Source organism: Scaptodrosophila lebanonensis, unplaced genomic scaffold (assembly GCF_003285725.1).
Source record: "Scaptodrosophila lebanonensis strain 11010-0011.00,11010-0021.00 unplaced genomic scaffold, SlebRS2 tig00000126-arrow-arrow-pilon, whole genome shotgun sequence".
In the NCBI taxonomy this organism is placed as follows: Eukaryota; Metazoa; Arthropoda; class Insecta; order Diptera; family Drosophilidae; genus Scaptodrosophila; species Scaptodrosophila lebanonensis.
The window spans coordinates 1,568,283-1,594,091 of NW_022060582.1; the positions used below are offsets into that span (position 1 = coordinate 1,568,283).

Here is a 25,809-nt window from a genome sequence, read left to right on the forward strand (position 1 = left end):
AACGACTGGCAGCAATCCGCCTCAAGGCAAAATATTTCTATATTAGCATTATTTGCGCCCATGCCCCGATGGAAGAGAAAGACGAGTCCATCAAAGATATATTCTACGAGCGCCTGAACATGCTATATGAGCGCTGCCCTCAACATGATGACAAAATCGTACTTGGTGACTTCAACGCCAAGGTTGGAAGGGAAGGTATATTTGGTGGAACTGTCGGAAAACACAGCCTACACGTGTTGACACGTCCGATAACGGAATGAGGCTGATTGACTTCGCGCCGGCCCGGAATATGGTTATGGTAGCACCAGATTCCAACATCTCGACATCCACAAGGCCACCTGGCTATCCCCTGTGCTAGATGTTCGCACGATCCGTGGAGCCAACATTGATTCGGATCACCACCTTGTAGCAGCCAAAACTAGACGTCAGTAAGCTGCAATCACAAACGGTAGCTAACGCCTTCACCTCTAGACTCTCGGATCTGCTTCGCCGAAGCACCTCCTCCGAACCCTAAACAATAAGCTCACAGTGGAGTTATATCTTGCACTCTCTCGCTACCGCTAGGAGAGAGGTGGTAGGCTACTATCGCCCCAAGCGAAATTGCTGGTATGATGATGAGTGCCGCCGAGCAACGGTAGAGAAAAACACCGCGTACCAACGAACCCTACAGTCATCAGCGACGCGAGCTGTTATAGAGCGATACAGGGAGAAGAGAAAGAATGAGAGACGCCTTTTTAGACGCAAAAAAGGGAACAAGAAAGGCGTGAGGAAGAGGAGATAGAAATGTATGGAAGCAGAAGAGATGCCAAAAAATTCTACGACAAGGTAAAGCATCTTACCGCAGGTTGCAAGCCCGAGCCAACATTCTGCAAAGATGAAAGCGGAAATCTGGTAACAGATATGAAGGAATCACTAAGACTTTGGAGGGACCATTTCTCTAAGCTATTAGCAGGTGAAGACGACCAAAACTCCGTTGGCAGAGAAAAAGTTCTAGCATCTCCAACGGCGTTGACATACCGCCACCCGACTATGATGAAGTTTATTCAGTCATATCCAGGCTGAAAAATGGCAAGGTTGCAGGAGCGGATGGACCGAGCTGTTCAAAACTGGCGGCGAACAGCTGATCGGGTGCATGCATCAGCTCTTATGCAAAATATGGTCGGAGGAAAGTATGCCCACCGATTGAAGTCTTAGTGTACTATGTCCCATATATAAAAAAGGCGATCCTGCAAATTGCGCCAACTACCGTGGAATCAGCGTTCTACCCATCGCATACAAGGTTCTTGCTAACGTAATGTGCAATAAACTGAAGCCGTACATAAACGAACTGATTGGACTTTGTCAGTGTGGCTTCAGGCCTGGTAAATCAACAATAGACCAGATATACACATTGCGACAAATCCTGGAGAAAACCCGAGAGAAACAAATCGACACCCATCATCTTTTCGTCGACTTTAAAGCCGCTTTCGACTCGCCCGATAGAACGTAGTTTTTCGCAGCCATGTCTGAGTTTGGTATCCCTGCAAAGCTAGTACGGCTTTGTATGATGACGTTGAGAAACTCTTGCAGTTCCGTCTTGGTAGGAAAGGACCTCTCTGAACCATTCGATACCAAACGAGGTTTCAGACAGGGTGATACCCTATCGTGCGACTTCTTCAATCTTCTGCTGGAAACTATTTTGCGAAGGACCGATGTCAATAGGGCAGGCACTATTTTTTATAAAAGTGTCATGCTAGCGTATGCTGACGATATTGACATCATTGGCACAAACGCACGCGCAGTGAGCGGAGCTTTCACAGAAATTGAGAGGGAATCGAAAAACATGGGTTTGGCGGTAAACATGGACAAGACAAAATACTTCCTATCTACAAGCAGACAGACGCGGCGTATTGGAAACAGTGTCTCTATAGATAGATATGACTTTCAAGTAGTAGAGGATTTTGTCTACCTAGGGACCAGCATAAACAGCAATGACGTCAGCTTGGAGATTCGCCGTCGGATAACCCTTGCCAACCGGTGCTACTATGGGCTAAGTAAACAGTTCATGAGTAGATCACACTCTCGACTCACTAATCAAACCCTCTACAAGTTCCTTATCTTGCCTGTGCTTCTTTACGGCGCTGAAGCATGGACATTAACAACACCTGATAAGGCAACACTGGGAGGTTTCGAGAGAAAAATCCTGAGACGAATCTACGGAGCCCTAAACGTTGACGGCGAGTATCGAATACGAATGAACTATGAGCTGTATGAGCTATACGGCGACATTGATGTAGTGAAGCGCATTCAGATCCAACGACTGCGCTGGCTAGGTCATGTCGTCCGCATGGATGACAGTGCTCCAGCCAAAAAAGTATTCGATTCTGACTCTGCTGGTGGACGACGCAGAAGAGGGCGACCGTGTCTGCGATGGAAAGACCAAGCTATGCAGGACCTTAATGGTCTTGATGTGACCAATTGGCAACAGCAGGCACAAGACAGAACAGGCTGGCGAGGATTACTCGACGCGGCTAAAACCGACATCCGGTTGTAATGGCCACAAAAGAAGAAAGAATTAAATTAAATACAAATTATTCAATATATATATACAAAAGTGGAGACATGTTCATGTACAGTTTCAACAGCGTAGATTTAGATCAGAAGCGTGTGTCTGAGTGTTTATATGCGTGTATATATGCAGCAGAAAGTTGAACCAAAGCAGCAACAACAACAACAGATGCGGGCAGCGCTGCAAACAGAGCATGGTCAGCGATTTTATGTATGGCTATAACTTTCTTCATAATTGATCTATCATTATGACACTTGGCATACGGAACCAAATAACCAAATAACCACAAACTGGATGTATATGCAAAATTTGAGTTCAAAATTCCAAGAATTACGGGAGTTATGAAAAACACGAATTGCGCGTGAGTGGGGGGGGGGGTTATCAGAAAAAAAAACACAAACTCCATCTGAATATGGCTTAGGGGAACCTGAATGTTAAGTTTGGTTATCCTAGCTATTGCACTTTCTGAGATCCCTGCGCTCATACAGACAGACAGACAGACGGTCGGACAGACTGACATGGCTATATCGACTCGACTTGTCATCCTGATTAATAATATATATACTCTGCCATGCCTCTTTCTGTGTGTTACATACATTCGCACAAAACTAACATAGCGTTTAACCCTTTGGGTACAGGCTATAAATACAGTCAACACGACTTTTGTTAATTATTGGATTGGATTATTGGTATTCACATAAGGCATCCTGGAATAAAATTTGTTGTCCCTAGTCTTATAGTCTCCGAGATATATGTGATTTTATGAACGGGAAAACCCCCTTAGGGGCGAAGTGGGCAGAAAATTAAACAAATAAAACGAACTCGTACTGCGTATACACATATGACATCTTTGTGCAAAATTTGGTGTCATATGGACAGACAGATAGACATACATCGACTCGTCTTGTCATGCTGATCAAATTCGCAAATTTAATATACTTTTGGTCACACCATGTACAGAGTATAAATATGTATACCCATTTAGCCGTTGAACCCAAGCGAGTACACTTAATGTTAACTTCTTCTTCTTCTTGACTGGTCTTCAAACCCGTTATCGGGCTATGACCTGACGTAACACAGCTCTCCACGCGCCTCTGCTTCGCGCGCGTCGCTTCCAGTTGGTCACTCCGCAGGTAGTAAGTGCGTTCTCTACCTGGTCCTTCCAACGTAGGCAAGGCCTCCCCCGTCGTCGTCTCCCCCCAACATCCGCATCGAGAACTTTTTTCGCTGGAGCGTCTTCTTCCATACGCACGACATGACCTAGCCAGCTTAGCCGCTGGATGTTTATTCGCTTGACTATGTCAATGTCAGCGTAGAGCTCGTACAGTTCGCTGTTCCATCGTATGCGGTAGTCGTCGCCAACGCGTATGGGACCGAAGATCTTCCGAAGCATCTTTCTCTCAAACACTGCAAGAGCTGCTGCATCAGTCTGCGATATCACCCATGCTTCTGCACCATAAAGCAGCACGGGGAGGATGAGCGTCTTGTAGAGCGTTAGCTTGGTTTTTCGGGAAAGGTCTCTGCTACTCAATTGCCTACTGAGGCTGAAGTAGCATCGATTGGCTAGAGTTAATCTCCATTTGATTTCTAGGCTGACATCGTTGGTTGCTGTGACGGTGGTGCCAAGATACATAAAATCTTTCACCATTTCGAAAGTATAGTTTTCCACCGCGATCTGGGAGTCTGGTTGCCGCGTGTCCCTGCTAGAGGAAAACATATACTTAGTTTTGCTCTCATTTATCACCAAACCCACTTTTGCAGCTTCCTTCTCAATAGCCGCAAATGCTCCGGTGACGCCTCTCCTGGTACGGCTGATAATGTCTATATCATCAGCGTACGCAAGAAGCTGAACGCTTTTAAAAAAGATCGTTCCGCCTCGGTGTACACCAGCTTTGCGCACCACACTCTCCAGCAGGAAGTTGAAGAGATAGCACGAGAGGGCATCGCCTTGCCTGAAACCTCGAACGGTATCAAAGGGTTCGGAGAGGTCCTTTCCTACCTTGACGGAGCTACGAGTGTTGCTCAACGTCATTCTGCAAAGTCGCACTAGCTTTGCAGGGATACCGAACTCAGACAGTGCGGCATATACACGTTCCCTCCTCGGGCTATCGAATGCTGCTTTATAATCGACGAAAAGATGGTGGGTATCGATTTGAAACTCATGAGTTTTCTCCAGGATTTGGCGTAGCGTGAATATCTGGTCAGTGGTGGATTTACCAGGCATAAAGCCGCACTGATAAGGCCCAATCAGTGCTATCGCAAATGGCTTTAGCTTATCACACACTACGCTTGATATGACCTTATATGCGACGGAAAGAAGGCTGATTCCACGATAGTTGGTGCAGACCGTGGGATCACCTTTTTTTAAGACGGGACATAGGACACCGAGATTCCAATCATCAGGCATGCTTTCAGTTAGCCATATTTTGCAAATGAGCTGGTGCATGCACCCTACCAACTCATTGCCGCCTGCCTTAAACAGCTCCGCAGGCAGCCCATCTGCTCCCGCAGATTTGTTGTTTTTGAGCCGCTGGATGACTGTTTCGACTTCGTCATGGCTAGGTGACGGTACTTCAATATCATCGTCGGCGATCGGTTCTGTGGGGTCATCTCCGCTGGCGGAATTGTTAACATCTTCGCCTGATAGAAGATTGGAGAAATGTTCCCTCCACAGTCTCAGTGCCGCTTGCCCGTCCACCACCAGATTTCCTTCCGAGTTCTTACAGGCTGACGCTGCGGGCTTAAAACCTTGCGTTAGACGCTTCACCTTCTGGAAAAATTTCCTAGCGTCGTTCCTGTCTCTACTAAGCTCCATCTCCTCTCGCTCTCGCTTTTCTTGCTCTCTCTTCTTGCGTCTAAAAAGCCGCCTCTCCTCCCTCTTCTTCTCCCGATATACATCATGCACAGCGCGCGTTGTCGCCGTCTGCAGGGTTCTTTTGTACGCGGCATTCTTCGCTGCAGTGGCTTCGCGGCACTCCTCGTCGTACCATTGGTTTCTCGGTAGCGGCTGTTGGAAACCAATGACATCTTCTGCGGCTGTGTGCAGTGAGCGGGAAATATGTGCCCAAAGTCCGCTACCAGTATCGGTTTCCGAGAGCGGTTGAGAAAGCAGCTCAGAGAGTTGAGCGGAGTAAGCTTCGGCAGTCTGTTGTGCTAGCAGCTTTCCGACGTCTAGTTTTCGCTGCGTGTTGGGGCGTACATTTTTCGCCATGCATAATCGCATGCGGACCTTGGCTGCAACAAGTTGGTGGTCCGAATCAATATTCACACCACGGAACGTACGCACGTCCAGCACACTGGATGCATGCCTTCCATCTATCACAACATGGTCTATTTGATTTTTTGTCATTCGATCGGGTGACTGCCAGGTAGCTTTGTGGATATCAAGGTGTTCAAATCTGGTGCTACTCACCACCATGTTTCGTGCTGCGGCGAAGTCAATTAGCCTCAGTCCATTGTTGGATGTTGTCTCGTGGAGGCTGAATTGTCCGACTGTCGGGGCAAAGACGCGCTCTCTTCCAACCTTGGCATTAAAATCGCCAAGAACAATTTTAATGTCATGAGAGGGGCAGCGGTCATAGACTGTCTCCAGTCTCGCATAGAACTCGTCCTTGGTAATCTCGTCTTTGTCCTCCGTCGGAGCGTGGACGCAAATCAGGCTTATGTTGAAAAAAAAAAAAAAAAATGTTAACTAGAAAAATTTAAAAAAAAATTTAATTATTTCAAATTTTAACAAGAGTGACAAACTTCAGCACTGAGTTATATTTGTTACCCTAATAGCTTTTATAGAAATGGTATATTAGGTTGCGGCTGCGTCAATAAACTAAAATAAACTCGTACTAAACCATTGAGAATTGTATATAAATATATCGTTATTCGTTCTGAAGATATGCTTGTGCAACGAAAAAAGTTGCCCCACTGTGCGACGGTGCTTAGAGAAGAACACTGCCACCACAAATTCGGTATTGCGAATTTTCAATGAGTTTCCAGTGCGCTCTTTTTTTAATTTGAATAAATATTTTAAGATAATAAATATTGTCTAAAAAGTTTTATTATATAATATTACTTTACATATTGTTTGTACTTATGTACATATGTATGTATTTTCGTGTTTACTATTTCTGAATCTTAATTACTTATAAAATTGATTTCGACACTTCTGTCTTCTTTGGCAAGAGTTTTACCAGTATACTTTTAATAGATTTGCTATCCATAAGACAGTTTGGGTAAAGATCTTCACATGATTTAGCATTCGATTTTTTTCCATATGCCACAGCTTCTTTAATTGCTGTGCCGTCCAACAGATAATCGACAAGAGAATTCCTGAAATCAAAATGTAAAATTAATTATAAATTAATAAACAAGTGGAGAAGCTAAAGTCGGGTCGACTTTGAAATACTCTGTACATATGTGTAGAATATTTATGCGTGTCTACGCGTGTTTATGTGTGTTTGTGTGTGTCTGTGTATGTATCGTGTGCCTGATGAAAGCAGCAACAACAGCTGCTGGCAGTGCTATAACTTCCCTTACAATCGGCCTATAATAATGGTCTTAATATACGGACTTATAATCACTACCTGGAGATACTATATTTTCCAAATTTGAGTCAAAAATTCCAAGAATTACAGGAGTTATGGGAGGAAAATTCTGATATACATACACATTTTCTGCGTATTCAAATAAGGCTTCTTGGAATTTGGTGGACTTAAGTGTTTTACTCTCGAAGATATAGATATGAACGGAAAATCGGGAAATTCCCCGATTCGCTGATTTCATGTACAGAGTATATTTATATACATATACATTCACTAGCAGGTCTTGCCCGTTTTTGGTGGTCTAAGTAAAATGTGCTCAGAATAGTAAGATTATTTATTAGATGACTTTTCTCTTCCGACACTCTCTAAGGTTTCTAAGGAGTTCATTTCCCAAATAGCAAGTATAATACAATAAATTCTATGTATGGTTATGGTCACGTCAAAATCGGGATGTCCGGCAACGCTGATATGTACATGCATATTATTTTTTCATGCAGGCGCTATCTACCTATGTATAAATGTTTAAGGGGTGCCACAGAAAACTTCGGTGGTTTCGGCTACAATTGTTTTGGAAAACTCCCAAAAAATACGTCGGTCCCACAGAAAGATTCAATATTTTCGAATTTCTCCTCCAAGCCAGCTGTCAGCAACAGCTTACTGTCGACACCCACTTTTGACTGACTAATTCTGTAAAACTCCTCTAATGTACAATGTTACATAAAAAACAAGTAAAACAAGTAAAAAAGCTAAAGTCGGGTGTCCCGACTTTGAAATACTCTGTACTTATATTTACAATAATTATAGAAAATAAAAAATAAAAAAAGAAAAAAAATTGGATCGATTTTACCTCTCTCGGTATTCGAACTCACGTAAAGGGTGTATAATTGCACATTTACATAGCAATTGCGTCTGTGTGAGTGTATGCCTATGCGCATCAATTCGTGTCTGTGTAAGCATTTTCGCAGTCAACCAAACAGCAACATCAACAACAGCCGCGGGCAGCGCTTGAGCAGCGCTTGAGCAGCGCTTGAGCAGCGCTGCAGCAGCAAATATATTTATGGCTATAACTTCTTGTTAAATCGGCCTATCATAGTTAAACTTGGCACACGGACACAAAATAACCAACTGGAGGTATTTCCAAAATTTTAGTTCGAATTTTAGCTCGAAATTTTCCAAGAATTACGGGAGTTACGATTTGCGGGGGAGAGGGAGGGAAATTCCAAAATATACATTTTCTGTGTATTCACATAAGGCATCTGGGACTAAAATTTGGTGTTCCTAGGTCTCATAGTCTCCGAGATATAGGCGATTATACGAATGGAAAATCGGGAAAAACCCCATAGTGGGGAAGTGGGGGGGGGGGGGGAATAAAAAAAATAAAACAAATTCGTATAGAATACACACATAAAGCATCTTTGTGCAAAATTTGGTATCTCTATCTCTTATAGTCTCTGAGATCCAGGTGTTCATACGGACGGACAGACAGGCCTAGATCGACTCGTCTCGTCATGCTGATCAAGAATATATATACTTTGTGGGGTCTGCCACGCCTCCTTCTGCCTGTTACATTTTTCAGCTCCCGCAAACCTAATATACTTCTGTACATTTCATGTACAGAGTATAAAAATAAACTTGACCTGCCTAAAACTTAGGGGAACCTCGATACCAAGTTTGGTTATTCTAGCTCTTGTACTTCCTGAGATCCTTGCGCTCGTACAGACAGACGGACGGACGGACAGACGGACATGGTTCCCCTATGCCCTAGGCAGGTCAAGTTTATTTTTATATTCTGATACACCCCCCCCCCCCCACTCCCCCGCAATTCGTGTTTTTGTTTATAAATTCCGTAATTCTTGGAATTTTGAAATTAATTTTTGTAGGTACATCCAGCTAGTAATAATGTGTGTACAAGTTTCATCATGATAGATCAATTGTGAAGAAAGTTATAGCCATAAATAAAATCGCTGCTCATGCGCTGCCTGCTGCTCTGCTGGCAGCGCTGCCCGCAACTGTTGTTGTTGCTGCTGCTTTGGTTCAACTTTGTGCTGCATACATACATGCATATAAACACGAATAGGCACGTGATGTAAATGTATGCTGTTAAAACTGAACAAAAACATGTCTTCTAATTTACTTTAATTACTTAATTAATTAATTCATTTTTTTAAATAATTTATTTTTTTTTAATTTGGTTTTTTAATTTTATTACTGTCGGGCTTCCTCGACTGTAGCGTTCTCTCTTGTTTTTTCTTTGTTTAGTACATTTGGCATTAGGGTTTTCATTAGTAACTTTATGCACCAACAACAAATTACAAAGAACACAAATATCAAATAGTTGGGGACATCATTTACACACACTCACACACAGAACAAGCAACAGTTCGTGTCTATGTGTGCGGTTCTCTACGTACGGTTGAAAAAGTAAAGAGAAACATGCATGCATATGTACATACATATGTATGTATGTATGCCTGTTTACGTACATACATATATAGCATGTATGTACATTCGTATGTATGTATACATTGGACAATCGAGCACTGTTGTTTGATTGTAATAAATAATTTTCTATGGTTTTAAATCAAATTTTGAAAACGAAAAACAACAACAACTGCAAGTCATTGGCTCGCGCTTCTTCTTTCATTTTGATCATTTATGCCTGTTAATTTCAAAGTCCAAATGCCAAAAGCTTACAGTTACCGTCCCTGGGCCGTCGCTAGGCAACGACTGCGTAAGTGATAGTAAAGCAGAAAGCAGATTCTGCTTCGCGTTGCGGGCAGATGTACATATGTATGTTTGTATATGATTTGTTCTAATTGATCTCAATAAATTATAAGATGTTATTATTTATATTTTTTGTTAATTGTATTCAAACTTCGATGGAATTATTGATTGTATCGACGGATTCAACTATCGATAGTTTTGATGCTCTAGCACATAGAGCATCCGACACATGCTCATCTCTAGCATCTTAGCTGATCGCATATTTACAGCGACTTACCGTTTTAGTGTTAGCTAACAACGCTACAAATGTATTCTGAACAAATCTAAGAGTCATTTACCGTTAAGCCTATTTTGTGAGTGTATTCATGCGATTTACAAAAGCAGAAATACACCTTTTACATTCACAACAATCATATTTGGAATTGAAAACACAAATTAGTGTTGAATTAAAAAATGTAATACATACTTATATACATATGTATTGTATGTATGTATATAGGCGGATAACGCCTGCATGATGTATATACATATCAGCGTCAAAATTAAATGTCCCGCGTCGGGCTTTTCGGGGATAACTCGACCGTGTGCACAACGTGCTGAGGAAGCACACAGTTAAGTTAGGACTGGCAGTCCGCCCGGTGGGTAACGAAGATATGTATGTACATATGTATGTATGTACGTATAACCATACATAGTACTTATTATACTATATTTGCTTTTCGGAAAATGAACTCTTTAAAAAACTTTAGAGAGCGTCGAAAGAAGAAGAATATCCTATAATAAATAAACTTTTAATTATAAGCACATTTTACTTATCCCAGCAAAGACGGACAAGACTTAAATTAAGGTTACCGGAAAACTTTGAAATTTTAAAAACTATTGATAAGTTTTCCGTCGAAAATGTATTAAGAACAATCAAAGAGCCTATTCTTTTAATTTTAGAGTTGTTTAAAATCAACAACGATGATATAGAAAAAACCTTTTTACAGTTTAAAAACATACACCTTATAAAATGGCAAAATGTTGACAGCACCGTTAAGTGCATCATTTGCCCTTACTTTGCTGTCATTGCCTTGGTCAAATGCTGAAGCTAAGCATGTACTCAGCCAGGTCAATTTGATAAAAACAAAGCTAGGAAAACGTCTGCAAATGTAGACGTTGAATGCAATCTTGTCCACCAGGTAACATTTAGATATTACTACATATAAGTAGATATGTATTTAATTAATTTTAACCATTTACTAGGTTCGGGTTACGTCGCTATGTGCACGTGTCGCGGTGCATGCTGCAATACGTATAAACATCCAGAAAAATATCTTAAAACAAGAGAGAACGCTACAGTAGAGCAAGCCCGACAGTACAAGAGCCTGTCAAAAAAGGAAAATTAAAACAACTAAAAAAGCTAAAGTCGGCTGTCCCGACTTTGAAATACTCTGTACATATGTTTACAATAATTATAGAAAATAAAAAAAATTAAGAAAATAAAAAAAAAAATTTTTATCGATTTTACCTCTCTCGGTATTCGAACTCACGTAAAGGGTTTATAATTGCACATTTACATAGCAATTGCATCTGTGTGAGTGTATGTATGTCTATGCGCATCTATTCGTGTCTGTGTAAGCATTTTCGCAGTCAACCAAACAGCAACAGCGCTTGAGCAGCGGTGCAGCAGCAAATATATTTATGGCTATAACTTCTTGTTAAATCGGTCTATCATAGTGAAATGGCATACGGACACATAATAACCTACTAGGGGTATTTGCAAAATTTTAGTTCGAAATTCCAAGAATTACGGGAGTTACGATTTGCGGGGTAGAGGGGGGAGGGAGGGAAATTCCAAAATATACATTTTCTGCGTATTCACATAAGGCCTAGGTTTCTAGGTCTTATAGTCTCCGAGATATAGGCGATTATACGAATGGAAAATCGGGAAAACCCCCATAGGGGGAAGTGGGGGGGGGGAAATCAAAAAATAAAACAAACTCGTATAGAATACACACATAAGGCATCTTTGTGCAAAATTTGGTGTCTCTATCTCTTATAGTCTCTGAGATCCAGGTGTTCATACGAACGGACAGACACACAGACAGGGCTAGATCGACTCGTCTCGTCATGCTGATCAAGAATATATATACTTTGTGGGGTCTGTCACGCTTCCTTCTGCCTGTTACATTTTTCAGCTCCCGCAAACCTAATATACTTCTGTACATTTCATGTACAGAGTATAAAAAACAAAACAAATGGTTTTTTCGGCAAAATCAATTTACTTTATTCAAAACTAGCAGGTATTGCCCGTCGTAACCCGGCTCAATATGTTTCCAATTGTATTTATTTTGTGTGTGCATAACCTACCCATATGTTTTCACCTTAAAGGTTACCAGTAGGAAGGCATTTAAGGTATTTAAATGAACATTTTCTGTTCTTGACAAAAAATTGTTCAGTAGTCCGTTACATTTTTGTTCTTGACAAACTATTTCGTTAGACGAACATGACCACTATAACTAATATTTTTTAAAGCTCGTTTTCCCCCCGTTGGAGCTAGAATTTTCCAAAAGCCTTTCTTAGTGTGCTCCTACACTATGATGGATACTATGAAACGATACTTGATTAATACCTACCCATATGTTTTCACCTTAAAGGTTACCAGTAGGAAGGCATTTAAGGTATTTAAATGAACATTTTCTGTTCTTGACAAAAAATTGTTCAGTAGTCCGTTACATTTTTGTTCTTGACAAACTATTTCGTTAAACGAACATGACCACTATAACTAATATTTTTTAAAGCTCGTTTTCCCCCCGTTGGAGCTAGAATTTTCCAAAAGCCTTTCTTAGTGTGCTCCTACACTATGATGGATACTATGAAACGATACTTGAGTCCAAATTTAAATTCACATTTGAGTCTTTTCGTGCCATATTGAGTCAATACGGCCACTGGTGTCAATGCCGTGCAGCGATGAGCCACGATCAAAAAGCACTGGCACCGATACCATCAAAATATCGAAGTTTGAATGCAATAAGCAGAATATTTAAATAACAAAATCTAATTATTTATTGACATCAATAAGAACAAATCATATACATACATACATCTGCCCGCAATGCGAAGCAGAATATGCGTAGCTCCGTTATTCGGTTTCTGCTTTACTATCGCTTACGCAGTCGTTGCCTAGCGACGGTAACTGTAACATTTTGGCGTTTTGCCTTCAATTAACATTAAATGGTCAAAACGAAAGAAGAAGAGCGAGCTAATGACTTGCAGTTGTTGTTGTTTTTAGAGCATTATTTTTTTTTACAATCAAACAACTGTGTTCGATTTCCCAATGTATACATTAATACGAATGTACATACATGCTGTATTCATACACAGGCATACATACATACATATGTACATATGTTTCTCTTTACTTTTTAAACCGTACGTAGAGAACCGCACACATAGACACGAACTGTTGCTTGTTGTGTGTGAGTGTGTGTATGTGATGTCCCCAACTATTTGATATTTGTTGTTGCTGCATAAAGTTATTAATGAAAACACTAATGCCAAATGCACTAAACAAAGAAAAAATTACTTTTAAAAATGTTATATTATATAATTTTCAATTAATTAACATTTCTTGCTCTGTCAGTGCAAGACGAATGTACATACATACATATGTAGATACATATGTACATACATAGATGTGCACATATGTATGGACATTCACACATTAGTGTCTCACATGTTGCTTTGGCTATTTCAATCGTTTGCACGCAACTACACGAACAGCTGTTTGTATGTGTATGTGTGTATATGTATACTTAGTTGTCCCCAACTGTTTGATATTTTGTATTGTTTGTTCTGCCTGCTTTTGTAAAATGCATATTTTGAAAATCCTTGAATGCAAAGTTGTAGATTTAGTTACGTAGATTACATTATCCAAATTTTAAAGCGATCGGACTAAATTTATAACAAAAACTTTTCATTTGAAATAGTGAATAAATATTAAAACCCCAATAATTTAAGCTCCAACACAAATTTCGAAAATCCGAGTATGCAGTTTTGTTTGTATCCTTTAATTGATTTTAGAAACTAAGTTTTAAGTCGATCGGTTGAAAAGTGCGGATTTTTCAAACAAACTTTGGAGCTCGTTTTCCCCCCATTTGGAGCTCGAATTTTCCAAAATCCCTTCTTAGTGCGCATCTACACCATGATAGGATACTTGAGCCCAAATTTCAGCATCCTAGCTTTTACCGTTTGGGCTGTGGGCTGTTGACGCGGTTTCCTTTTGTGCCCCAACATTTTTTTTACATGAAAACTCCCATATTTTAGGCCCCAAAAAAAATATCAAAAAACCAAGTATACAGTTTTTCTTGGAATTGGAGTATACAAACTAAGTTTTAAGTTAATCAGATGAAAACTGTAGATTTTTCATACAAACGTTGGAGCCTGTTTTCCCCCCTTTGGAGCTCGAGTTTTCCAAAATCCCTTCTTAGTGGGGACCTAGACTATGAAAGGATACTTGAGTCCAAATTTCAGCTTCCTAGCCTTTACCGTTTGGGCTGTGCGTTGATCAGCAATCAGTCAGTCAGGACAAACTGTTTTATATATATAGAGATAGTCTCCTTCTGCTTCAATGCAGCTTTTTGCATGATCCAAAAGCATGTCGAACGAGTGTTTTAGCTCGTTGGCCGATATGGTCGTCAGTCAATTTGTACGGAACAAACCGTGCACACACCTTTCGTAGGCCCAAATGTTCGGTCAAAATGCGATAAATCGATGTTTTGGAGATGTTCAATTCCATTTCCATCAATTTCAATGATGATTTTGGCTGATTTTTGTTGCATTCACGCACAGTATCGATGGAATTTTCGGTGACCACGAATTTTGATTGGCCCACATGTTGATCGTCATTTATGTCCTCACGACCACTTTAAAAACGTGCACTCTGCTACGGGATAAGCAATCATGGCCATAAACTTGTTCTATCAATTGAAACGTTTCGGTAAAAGTTTTACCAATTTTAAAACCAAATTTAATGTTGGCTCTTTGTTCGAAGCTCATTTTCGCACCGATAACACAAACATACTGACACTTAAAACGCAATAACTTCACTTCCAATCGATGAAATGTCATGAAATTCTTACTGGACAATCGATAAAGATAGCAGATTCTAACGCATCAGTCGACATATCGATAGCGCCACCAGGGGGCGCTAGAGTCAAAAAGTCCTGTTTACTTTGAGTATAATAAATAGTGCTTAAGTTAGTGTGTTAGTTTTTTGTTGAAAAATGATTTAGCCAAAGGGATTTTATTATGTGTATTTATATGTATGTACTAGCAGGTATTGCCCGTCTTAACCCGGCTCAATATAATGTTTCCAATTGTATTTATTTTGTGTGAGCATAACCTACCCATATGTTTTCACCTAAAAAGTTACCAGTAGGAAGGCATTTAAGGTATTTAAATGAACATTTTCTGTTCTTGACAAAAAATTGTTCAGTAGTCCGTTACATTTTTGTTCTTGCCAAACTATTTCGTTAAACGAACACACGACCACTATAACTAATATTTTTAAAAGCTTGTTTTCCCCCCTTTGGAGCTAGAATTTTCCAAAACCCTTTCCATCTTTCCAAATTTCATCTTTTACCGTTTGGGCTGTGCGTTGATCACCAATTAGTCAGGACAAACTGTTTTATATATAGAGATAACGCAACGTTTTAAGATAGACTATGTGCAAAAAAGGGGGAATAATTATAAGGGTATATCCTAATTTTAAATTCACATTTGAGTCTTTTCGTGCCATATTGAGTCAATACGGTCACGCACAAACTCGGAATATGAAACACGGCACTCGTGTCAATTCCGTGCAGCGATGAGCCACGATCAAAAAGCACTGAAATTCTCATCTCAATTTGCTAGAGTACAACATTCGATAGTTGAAGCCACCGATACCATCAAAATATCGAAGTTTGAATGCAATAAGCAGAATATTTAAATAATAAAATCTAATTATTTATTGAGATCGATAAGAACAAATCATATACATACATACATCTGCCCGCAATGCGAAGCAGAATATGCGTAGCTCCGTTATTCGGTTTCTGCTTTACTATCGCTTACGCAGAATTAACTTGAAAAAGAGGTATATCAAGCATACCATCTAAAAATTGACAGGCAGAAGAAGGAGTTAGGAAATTTGAATTTTCTAATACTGACCACGAAACATCAGGTATGTTAAAATCACCAAAAACGACCAAATAGTCTCTATCTTTAGGCATACTGGATATGCGTTGTATTGCAGAACAGTGAAGAAGGTAAGTTTCATTATCGGATGCAGGTGGGATATAAGAACAAGTGACAAATATATATAATATATAATATATATAAAACGCGCAAATATGAGCTTTACACATATAAACTCGATTAAAAACGGATTATCAAAAGAGACAAATTCAGACGACAATAGAGAATCTACAGCGATAAGAACACCACCACCTTTGCGGTGTATACGGTCAAGTCTGAAAATATAATATTTTTGAATAAATATTTCAGAGTTTAATACTTTGGGTTTAAGCCACGTTTCAGTTAATATAATAACATTAGCAACGAATGATGTACTGTTTGAATAAAGCCTTTGATGTTTAGTAAGCAGTCCCCGTACTTTTTGATAATGAAATATCAGGGAAGAGGAATGATTTAGTTTTTTGGTGAAGACGGTGCTATGGAAGAAGAATTATTATTTGCATTAATGCGTTTACGGGTAAATTCGTGAGCAACTACATGTTTTGGCCAGAAAGTAGGGTCAACGATTTTATTAAATAAATTCTCAGGAACAGAAATTTTGAAAGACGAAATGTCGCGCTTATACTTAAACTGGAATTTCGAAACCAAAACATCATCAGCTAAGCAAGAAGGTACATTTTGGCAAATGTACAGCTTGATGTCATCCTCTGAAACATCGTGCCTTAGCCGGGATACAAGTAGAAGAAGTAGAAGTCGGGCGTCTTGGAGCAGCAGCGATGGTGGGTACAGCAGAACAGGCAGCAGTAACAGGAATATCCGCAATAGCAGCAGCAATCACGTCGGTAATAGCATTAGCAATTGATATGGTTGAAGAAACACCCGGAACAAGCATTTCACTATTCATAGGGGCAGCAAGTGAACGGGAAGATGAAGCGCTCTCACCAAGTGAGACCGTGGCAGGTGTAGCAAATGCTTCAACGATAGGATTAGGGTATGCCGGTGTAGAAGGTGAAGCACAATTGGTGTTGTTATCCGGGATTGTAAGTATGTTAGGCTGGGATATAGTCAAGTTTCGTTCCTTCCTTTTTGGAGACTCGGACAGCAGCTTAAGGCCAAGAAACGTCGTTTCCAGCGCTACAAATTTTTCGTGGAAAACTTGAAACTCGGCACGAAGTTCTTTTATGCTTTTATGCGTCTGCTTCATAAACTGACGCATTTCGGTAGCAATACTATGACATTTTTAACAAAACCAGATTAAGCCGTTGTTTTTGCCTAAGTAGTCAGTTACCCGGCCGACGAACCCGGCACATTTCGCGTGATCAACGTCGTCGCACAACAGCACTGCACTGTATGGTCCATTGAACCAAGCTTATGACCAAACACACAGGACTTAAAACAGCAAGAAAACATTATGGTCCGTTTTAGTTAGAGCCTAAACGTATGCTATGAAAAAAACAATGTTTGTTGAATGGCACTAGGAATAGCACAAACACACGCACTCAAAGTAATTAGCAAAAATGTTTTTAGTTGATTTAAAACGAAGATTTTATTCAAAAAATTCGGGAATGGAAAGGTTTTGACTCTATTTTAGAGTTTCGACACGTCCCCACTAACAGCTGAATTTTTTGATCAAGGATAAGGGCACAGTTGGTAACGAAAAAAATTTGTTTTTGTTGTTCGTATATAGGCGCACCGAAATGTGAATGCACTGATGGAAAGCAACAACAAAATTCACTTGTTCACTGCACTTAGAGGTTTAGCGTTTGTAAGCCGCAATCGATTAAGTAAAGCATTCGCTGGTAATCAGTCACAGATACACTTGTACACTTGACAAAGTAGTACTTTGGAAAAAAGTTCAGTTTACATTTAAAAAACACTTAATCACAGAGCTCAAAATAACCACGACCGATTTCAACGACAGGGTTGCCACTCTGTTGAGGCAGAGTTGGGCGAGTCATGCCACCCAAAAACAATTCGTCGCGTGCTTCGGGAACACGACATTAATGGCAGAATACCACGCAAGAAGCCTTTTATAAGCGAAAACAAGAGAGAACGCTACAGTCGAGCAAGCCCGACAGTGTAATACCCTGTACCCAGGTAAACTTCCGTCACTGAGTTATATGCGCCCAAAGCAGCAGCAAAAAGAGGAAGAAGAAGAGCGAACTTGTTGCTGCAGTTTGGGGGGGTTGTACTGGCCAGAATTTGTTTCGCTAATAACTTTTCTTAGAATTGACCGAATTATATAAAACAACAGTAGATAAATATGTATAAATTATGTGTGCAAAGTTTGGTTTAGGTAGCATTTGAAATGTGGACGCTATTGACGAAATTGTGTAGCGGGGAAAGGGGGGGCAAATTCCAAAAAATAAAATAAACTCGTCCTTTCTCGGACCTAGGAGAATCTGGATTCCAACTTTGGTTATTCTAGCTTTTATAGTTTCTGAGATCCTTGCGTTCATCCAGACGGACGGACAGACGGACGGACATGTCTAGATCGATTTCTTTCGTCATGCTGATTCAGAATATATACTTTATGGGGTCGGAGATGCTTCCTTCTGCATGTTACATACTTTGCACAAACCTAATATACCCTTTTTACCCTACGGGTACATTCTATAAAAATAGGACGTGTCGCCTTAAGTTTGCCCGGGAGCACTTGTACAAGGACACCGATTTCTGGAGTACAGTGTTATTTTGTGATGAGTCCAAATTTAATATTTTTGGATCAGATGGAGCCTCATATGTGTGGCGTAAGCCAAACACAGAGCTCGAAACAAAAAATTTAAGGGCTACAGTTAAGCATGGCGGTGGCAACGTCATGGTATGGGCCTGTATGTCAGCAGCCGGCGTCGGAAACTTATAGTTTATTAAGACGACAATGGACAAAACTAAATATCTTGAAATATTGAAGTCCAATTTGATTGAAAGTGCCGAGAAACTGGGCATAAGGGACGTCTTCAGGTTTTACCAAGACAATGACCCAAAGCATACGGCGGGCATTGTGCAGACCTGGATGATATGGAATTGTCCGCATGTTATGAAACCGCCAATTTTGGATGCAAACATTCGAAAACGCAAAATTTCAAACAATTCCGACCTCAGAAATGCATTGCTTGACGAATGGTCCAAAATTACGCCACAAGTGACACAAATCCATGCCAAAAAAGCTCAAAATGGTGGTTGATCAAAAGTACCAAGTATTAAATTTAGTTAATTGATCAAAAACGTAGTTGTAATAATGTAATACATTAAGTGGTTTAAGCTGCGGCATTGTTTTTCGTTGAATTTTTAGTTTTTAATTATTATAAAATGTTGAAAAAATACTTTAAAAATATATGAAGTTAAATTTTGTAAGTTAAGTCATCAGACTAACTAATTGCGTTTAAATTATTTTGATATCTCTTTTAGATTTTTTTTAGATTTTACCGAGGCTACAATTTTTTTTAGGGTGCGGGTTGAAATAAGCTGTGAGCCACTGTATGTATGTATGGACATTCACACATTAGTGTCTCACATTTTGCTTTGGCTATTTCAATCGTTTACACGCAACTACACGAACAGCTGCTTGCATGTGTATGTGTATGTATACTCAGTTGTCCCCAACTGTTTGATATTTTGTATTGTTTGTTCTGCCTGCTTTTGTAAAATACATATTTTGAAAATCCTTGAATGCAAAGTTGTAGATTTAGATAAGTAGATTACAGTCCCCAAATTTTAAATCGATCGGACTAAATTTATAACACAAACTTTTCATTTGAAATAGTGAATAAATATTAAAACCCCATTAATTCAAGCTCCAACACAAATTTCGAAAATCTAAGTATGCACTATGTTTTAAGTCGATCGGTTGAAAAATGCGGATTTTTCAAACAAACTTTGGAGCTACTTTTCCCCCCTTTGGAGCTCGAATTTTCCAAAATCCCTTCTTAATGCACATTTACACTATGATACTTGACCCCAAATTTCAGCTTTTTAGCTCTTACCGTTTGGGCTGTGGGCTGTTGACGCGGTTTCTTTTTGTGCCCCAAGAAAACCCCAATAATTCAAGCTCCAACAAAAAATTTAAAAAACCGAGTATGCAGTTTTCTTTGTATTCTTTTATTGATTTCAGAAACCAAGTTTTATGTCGATCGGATAAAAAAATGAGGATTTTTCAAACAAACTTTGGAGCTAGTTTTCCCCCCATTGGAGCTCGAATTTTCCAAAATTCCTTCTTAGTGCGCATCTACACCATGATAGGATACTTGAGCCCAAATTTCAGCATGCTAGCTTTTACCGTGTGGGCTGTGGGCTGTTGACGCGGTTTGCTTTTGTGCCCCAACATTTTTTTACAGGAAAACTCCCATATTTTAGGCCCCAAAAAAAATACCAAAAAACCAAGTATACAGTTTTTCTTGGAATTGTTTGAAGTTAATCAGATGAAAACTGTAGATTTTTTATACAAACGTTGGAGCCTGTTTTCCCCCCTTTGGAGCTCGAGTTTTCCAAAATCTTCTTAGTGGGCACCTAGACTATGAAAGGATACTTGAGTCCAAATTTCAGCTTCCTAGACTTTACCGTTTGGGCTGTGCGTTGATCACTAATCAGTCAGTCAGTCAGGACAATGTGTTTTATATATATAGATAACATAAGTAGCATCAGATCAGTTAGTCGTGCCTGAGTTGTTGAGGCGAAAAGAAGTATTGGGTGTGCTCGTGCGAAAAAGATCATACAGAATCAAATAAATGTTAAATAATAAATAAACTAACCAACTATTATAATTACACAATAAAGTTATTAAATAAACTAAAGTGAGTGTGTGTATTAACTCGGAGCAAGGCCTTCGACAACCCATGCCCTACAACAGCGATGGGCACGTAGTGGCTCTTTGGGCTCCCAGGGCTCTTTCCGTTATGTTTTGGTAACTGGCGACAGCCAGACGCACAAGCAAAGTACCGATCTCGAGCAAACTTACAATAACAAAATACACGCAGTGTTGTCGCCAGCCAGACGCACAAGTAGAAGACCGAACTTACAAACCTATCGCGACAGAGTTTACAAAAACAAAATACATGCAGTGTTGTCGCCAGCCAGACGCACAAGTAGATCGATGCAATAACAAAATACACACAGTGTGTGTACTGATGGTCGATTTGCAATACCCGCTGACGGTCACTTATGCACTGACATTCAAAGTGTATTGACAAATTATAAATTATAGTGTTTCAGTATCCATTATTAACATCTTCAATGCTTCAATTAGAAGCAAGTTTTGCCAGCACTTATGTGTGCGAAGCTGCATTTTCAAACATTAAATATATTCAAAATGTTTATAGGAATAAATTAAGTGACATCAATTTATCAGATTTATTACGAATTGGTTTAAGTGAAGAGGAAATAGAATTAGAAAAATTAATAAATGAATGTTCATAAATGTGATCAAAATTTTTTTCGGTGTACTTTTTTTTCCTAATTTTTTGCTCGCAGTTTATGATGTTCTCATAACCCAAACGGTAGTTTTTGTTGTAGATGTTGTTGTAGGACTCCCAAACTAAAATTTCGTGCCCACCGCTGCCCTACAATCTTGGATAACCGAGCAGAGTATGCAGCGACAACGTAGCAAGAGAGCTACGACGAAGGCAGCGAGCAGAGTAAGCAGCGACGGTGCAGCAGACAGCTACAACGGTGAAGAGCGTAGAGCTACAACGCTGAGAGAACAAAGCAAACAGTGCACAGCAAGCACTAACAACAGAGTGAAAAAGGCGACGACAGGCTAGAAGCAAAAACAACACGGCGCAGCCAAAGAGGGTTGAAAATTGCAACAGCGACAAACAGTGCGGCAAGTTTGTTAAACAAGTAAATATAACATTAATTATATTTAACAAATTGGCAAATTACCAACAAAAGAAGATTTTTATAATGGTAACCACAAATTCATCAATATTCCAATATATTTTGTAAAATAGAATAAGTTTACTAACTTTGAATTTAAGGCATAATATGTTGCACAACTCAAAGTGCCAGAGCTGAAAAAGATTTTAAGTGAGTTAGGTTTGCCAACAGAGGGTCTAAAAATTCAGTTGCAGGAAACTTTATCAAGATATTATCCTGAGAGGGCTGATTCTGAGGAAAGTTCTGTATACGAAGAGAGCGTAGCAGAAGGTGCAGGTATTGCACAGCAAATTCAAAATATACAGCAAAACGTTCAAGAGAGAAGATCCGAATCTAGCAAGATAATGATGTTCACATTAAGAGACATTCAATACTCTATGACAGCGGTGGGCACGTAGTGGCTCTTTGGGCTCCCAGGGCTCTTTCCGTTATGTTTTGGTAACTGGCGACAGCCAGACGCACAAGCAAAGTACCGATCTCGAGCAAACTTACAATAACAAAATACACGCAGTGTTGTCGCCAGCCAGACGCACAAGTAGATCGATGCAATAACAAAATACACACAGTGTGTGTACTGATGATCGATTTGCAATAGCCGCTGACGGTCACTTATGCACTGACATTCAAAGTGTATTGACAAATTATAAATTATAGTGTTCAAGTAAAACTTTTACGATTTACGTCACGTTATTTACTTATAATCTTACTTATATTTGATTTAAAACTGAACAATGGCTAATGAAATTAATATTTCCGAGATTGAGATATATTAAAAATGTTTATAGGAATAAATTAAGTGACATAAATTTATCAGATTTATTACGAATTGCTTTAAGTGAAGAGGAAATAGACTTCGAAAAATTATTAAATGAATGTTCATAAATGTGATCAAAATTTTTTTCGGTGTACTTTTTTTTCCTCTTTTTTTGCTCACAGTTTATGATGTTCTCATAACCCAAACGGTAGTTTTGGTTGTAGATGTTGTTGGACTCCCAAACTAAAATTTCGTACCCACCGCTGCTCTATGACAACCTTCGATGGTAGCGGAAGCCATGACGTTGTCGATTGGCTAAGAGAGTTTGAAAATAATGCTCTTACTGTGCAGTGGAATGATTTGCAAAATTTATAAATGGAAGGCAATTACTTCAAGGAGCAGCAAAGCTATTTATAAATTCTAAAGAAGGGCTTTATTATTGGCGTTCACTAAAAGAAGCCCTAGAATATGAGTTCAGCATTAAATTCACGGCAAACCAAATACATAAATTATTGGAAAATAGAAAGAAGAAATCTGATGAAAGTTTAAACGAATATTATTACAGCATGATGAGTCTAGCTAATAAAACCAAACTTGATGAGGAGAGTATTATTGAATACATTATTGAGGGTGTTCTAGATTCAAAAATAAATAAAAGTATTTTATACCAGGCAATTACACCAAAGGAGTTACGCGACAAGCTAAGGGTGTATGAAAAAATAGCATCAGGTAGAGAATGGAAACCGAAAACAAAGTTTGAAACAAATGAACAAAAGAAGTTTAAAGAAGAGATTCGTTGTTTTAAATGCGGAGAAAAAAATCACTTAGCCAAGAACTGCAGAGAATCAGATATTAGGTGTTTTAAATGCAATGAGTTTGGTCATAAGGCAAATGCGTGCGAGGCAAAAAGAGATCTGAAGAAGTAAAGAAGGAAAGAACAAGCTTACAGCAGTTAACGCAATATGCATTCAACAGAGACCCAGAGGAAATCTCAGAGGAAGAAAACAATGATCAGGAAAGTAGGAAGGTAAGTAAGTAGATGAAAATAACAGAGTGATCACTGAGATTAAAATACCGGAATTGACAAATAAAGTTAACCAGCCACTAACAATTAACAATGAGTCCAGAAAATCAGATTTATCCCATCTTGATAATACCATGAGTAGAAAGCAAGAGAATATTCCAGTCGAAATGAGCATAATAGACGAAGAACCAAGGGCAGAGCGAGAAAAGTTAGACAAGCAGGTTGAGGATTGGTCTGAAGAAGAAATAATTCATCAAAATTTGTCCACATTTGTCCCCTATTGTGTTTGTGCCAAGAAAAGAGGGTAGCAAGAGAATTTGTTACAACTACAGAAAGCTTAGCCTAAAAATCGTACGAGACAATTTTCCGATGGCAACAATTGACAACGTGCTATGTAAACTTAGAAATGGGAAAATATTTACAATTATAGATCTTCGTAATGGGTTTTTTCACGTTTCCATTAATGAAAATTCGCGTAAATATACAGCTTCTGTCATCACTAGTTGAGCAAGATGTGTACTGAAGCTGCACAAGTATGGTACAAGAACGTGAATAAAGTGCAGGATTTTATTGTCAGATCTACAAATACAACAAACACTGTTTATGAAAATATGGTATCCATCATTCGGGACGAATGACTTGTCGGATGGCCGAATGTAGGAGTGGTAGAGTATTATACAGTAGCCCTGTTATACAGCAGCCCTGTTTAGGAAATGACAGTCGGCATAAGTAGAGAGACAAAAAGAATAACAAGGAAAGGAAACGAAGGAATAACATAAGTGGCATCAGATCAGTTAGTCGTGCCTGACTTGTTGAGGCGAAAAGAAGTATTGGGTGTGCTCGTGCAAAAAAGATCAGACAGAGTCAAACAAATGTTAAATAATAAATAAACTAACCAACTATTATAATTACACAATAAAGTAAAAAATAAACTAAAGTGAGTGTGTGTATTTACTCGGAGCAAGGCCCTCGACAACCCATCCCCTACATGTATGTACATACTACTCGTATATCAAATTTTTTCATTTTTTTCTTTCATTATTTTTTTTTTCTTCTTTATCTTTTTCCGTGAAATAACTCTGTCATGCGAAGGCAATAGTGGATTGTGCTTAATCTTTTTCCTCTGCTATATATTTTGTTTTTGATCAAATTTTCAGCTAGGCATAACTTAATGCCACATTTTCAGCCTACCGCCCAAATGGAAGCGTTTTCATCGCCGGCTAAGAGTGGGGCAAGTTTTTGAATTTGTTTTAAGCTCCCCATTCACAGGCGAGCATGTTGCCTGAACTTGCTCGGCAGCACAAATACATTTTCCCACTAACGTGACGAACATTGTCTGTGAACATCACTTGAGAGAAAATTTTAACAAGTGCGGAATGGATAAATGGATACGGACGAAAATACAATTTTGGCCTTAATAGTAATTCAAGTATGTATGGAGAAACAAAAAGAAACAAGATAGAACGCTACAGTCGAGCAAGCCCGACAGTAAAATAGCCTGTACTCTCCACAAAAAAAGAAAAATTAAAAAAAAAAAATTAAAAAAAAAAATTTTATTATTAAAAAAAATTAATGAATTAATTAATTAAATTAAATTAGAATATATGTTTATGTTTAGTTTTAACAGCATACATTTACATCACGTACCTATGCGTGTTTATATGAGTGTATGTATGCAGCACAAAGTTGAACCAAAGCAGCAACAACAACAACAGCTGCGGGCAGCGCTGCCGACAGAGGCAGCGCATGAGCAGCGATTTTACTTATGGCTATAACTTTCTTCAGAATTGACCTATCATGATGAAATTTGGCACACGGACACATTAGTACTAACTGGATGTACCTACCAAAATTGATTTCAAAATTCTGAGAATTACGGAAGTTATAAGAAAAAACACGAATTGCGGGGGAGTGGGGGGGTGCATCGAAAAAAAACTCAAACTCGTACTTTCTCGGTCTTAGGAGAATATGGAAACCAAGTTTGGTTATTCTAGCTCTTATACTTTCTGAGATCCTTGCGTTCATACGGACAGACGGACAGACGGACAGACAGACGGACAGACAGACGGACAGACGGACGGACGGACAAGGCTATATCGACTCGGCTTCTCATCCTGATCAAGAATATATA

General features: G+C 39.2%; 2 protein-coding genes across 2 annotated transcripts in view; both read right to left on the reverse strand.

Annotated features, from left to right (window-relative positions):
* Positions 1-4,052: 4,052 nt before the first annotated feature.
* Positions 4,053-4,670, reverse strand: LOC115628791. Its single transcript, XM_030525006.1, has 2 exons — positions 4,302-4,670; positions 4,053-4,248 (listed from the first exon to the last, which is right to left on the reverse strand). Exons 1-2 carry the CDS (start codon positions 4,578-4,580, stop codon positions 4,084-4,086), a joined length of 444 nt encoding a protein of 147 aa, XP_030380866.1. The 5' UTR covers positions 4,581-4,670; the 3' UTR covers positions 4,053-4,083.
* Positions 4,671-6,660: 1,990 nt separating this feature from the next.
* Positions 6,661-25,809, reverse strand: part of LOC115628786 — a 64,179-nt gene continuing 45,030 nt past the window's right edge. Inside the window, exon 5 of the mRNA XM_030525001.1 lies at positions 6,661-6,871. Within this exon, the coding sequence (XP_030380861.1) occupies positions 6,685-6,871 (187 nt within the window). The 3' untranslated portion in view covers positions 6,661-6,684. The remainder of the gene's footprint in view (positions 6,872-25,809) is intronic.

Excerpts from the sequence above, each read along its gene's own strand:
- LOC115628791 (XM_030525006.1), bottom strand. The coding sequence starts at position 4,580 with ATGACGTTGAGCAACACTCGTAGCTCCGTCAAGGTAGGAAAGGACCTC. Across the intron at positions 4,249-4,301 it reads TTGAGAAGGAAGCTGCAAAA|GGACACGCGGCAACCAGACT; the intron begins GTGGGTTTGGTG and ends TTCCTCTAGCAG.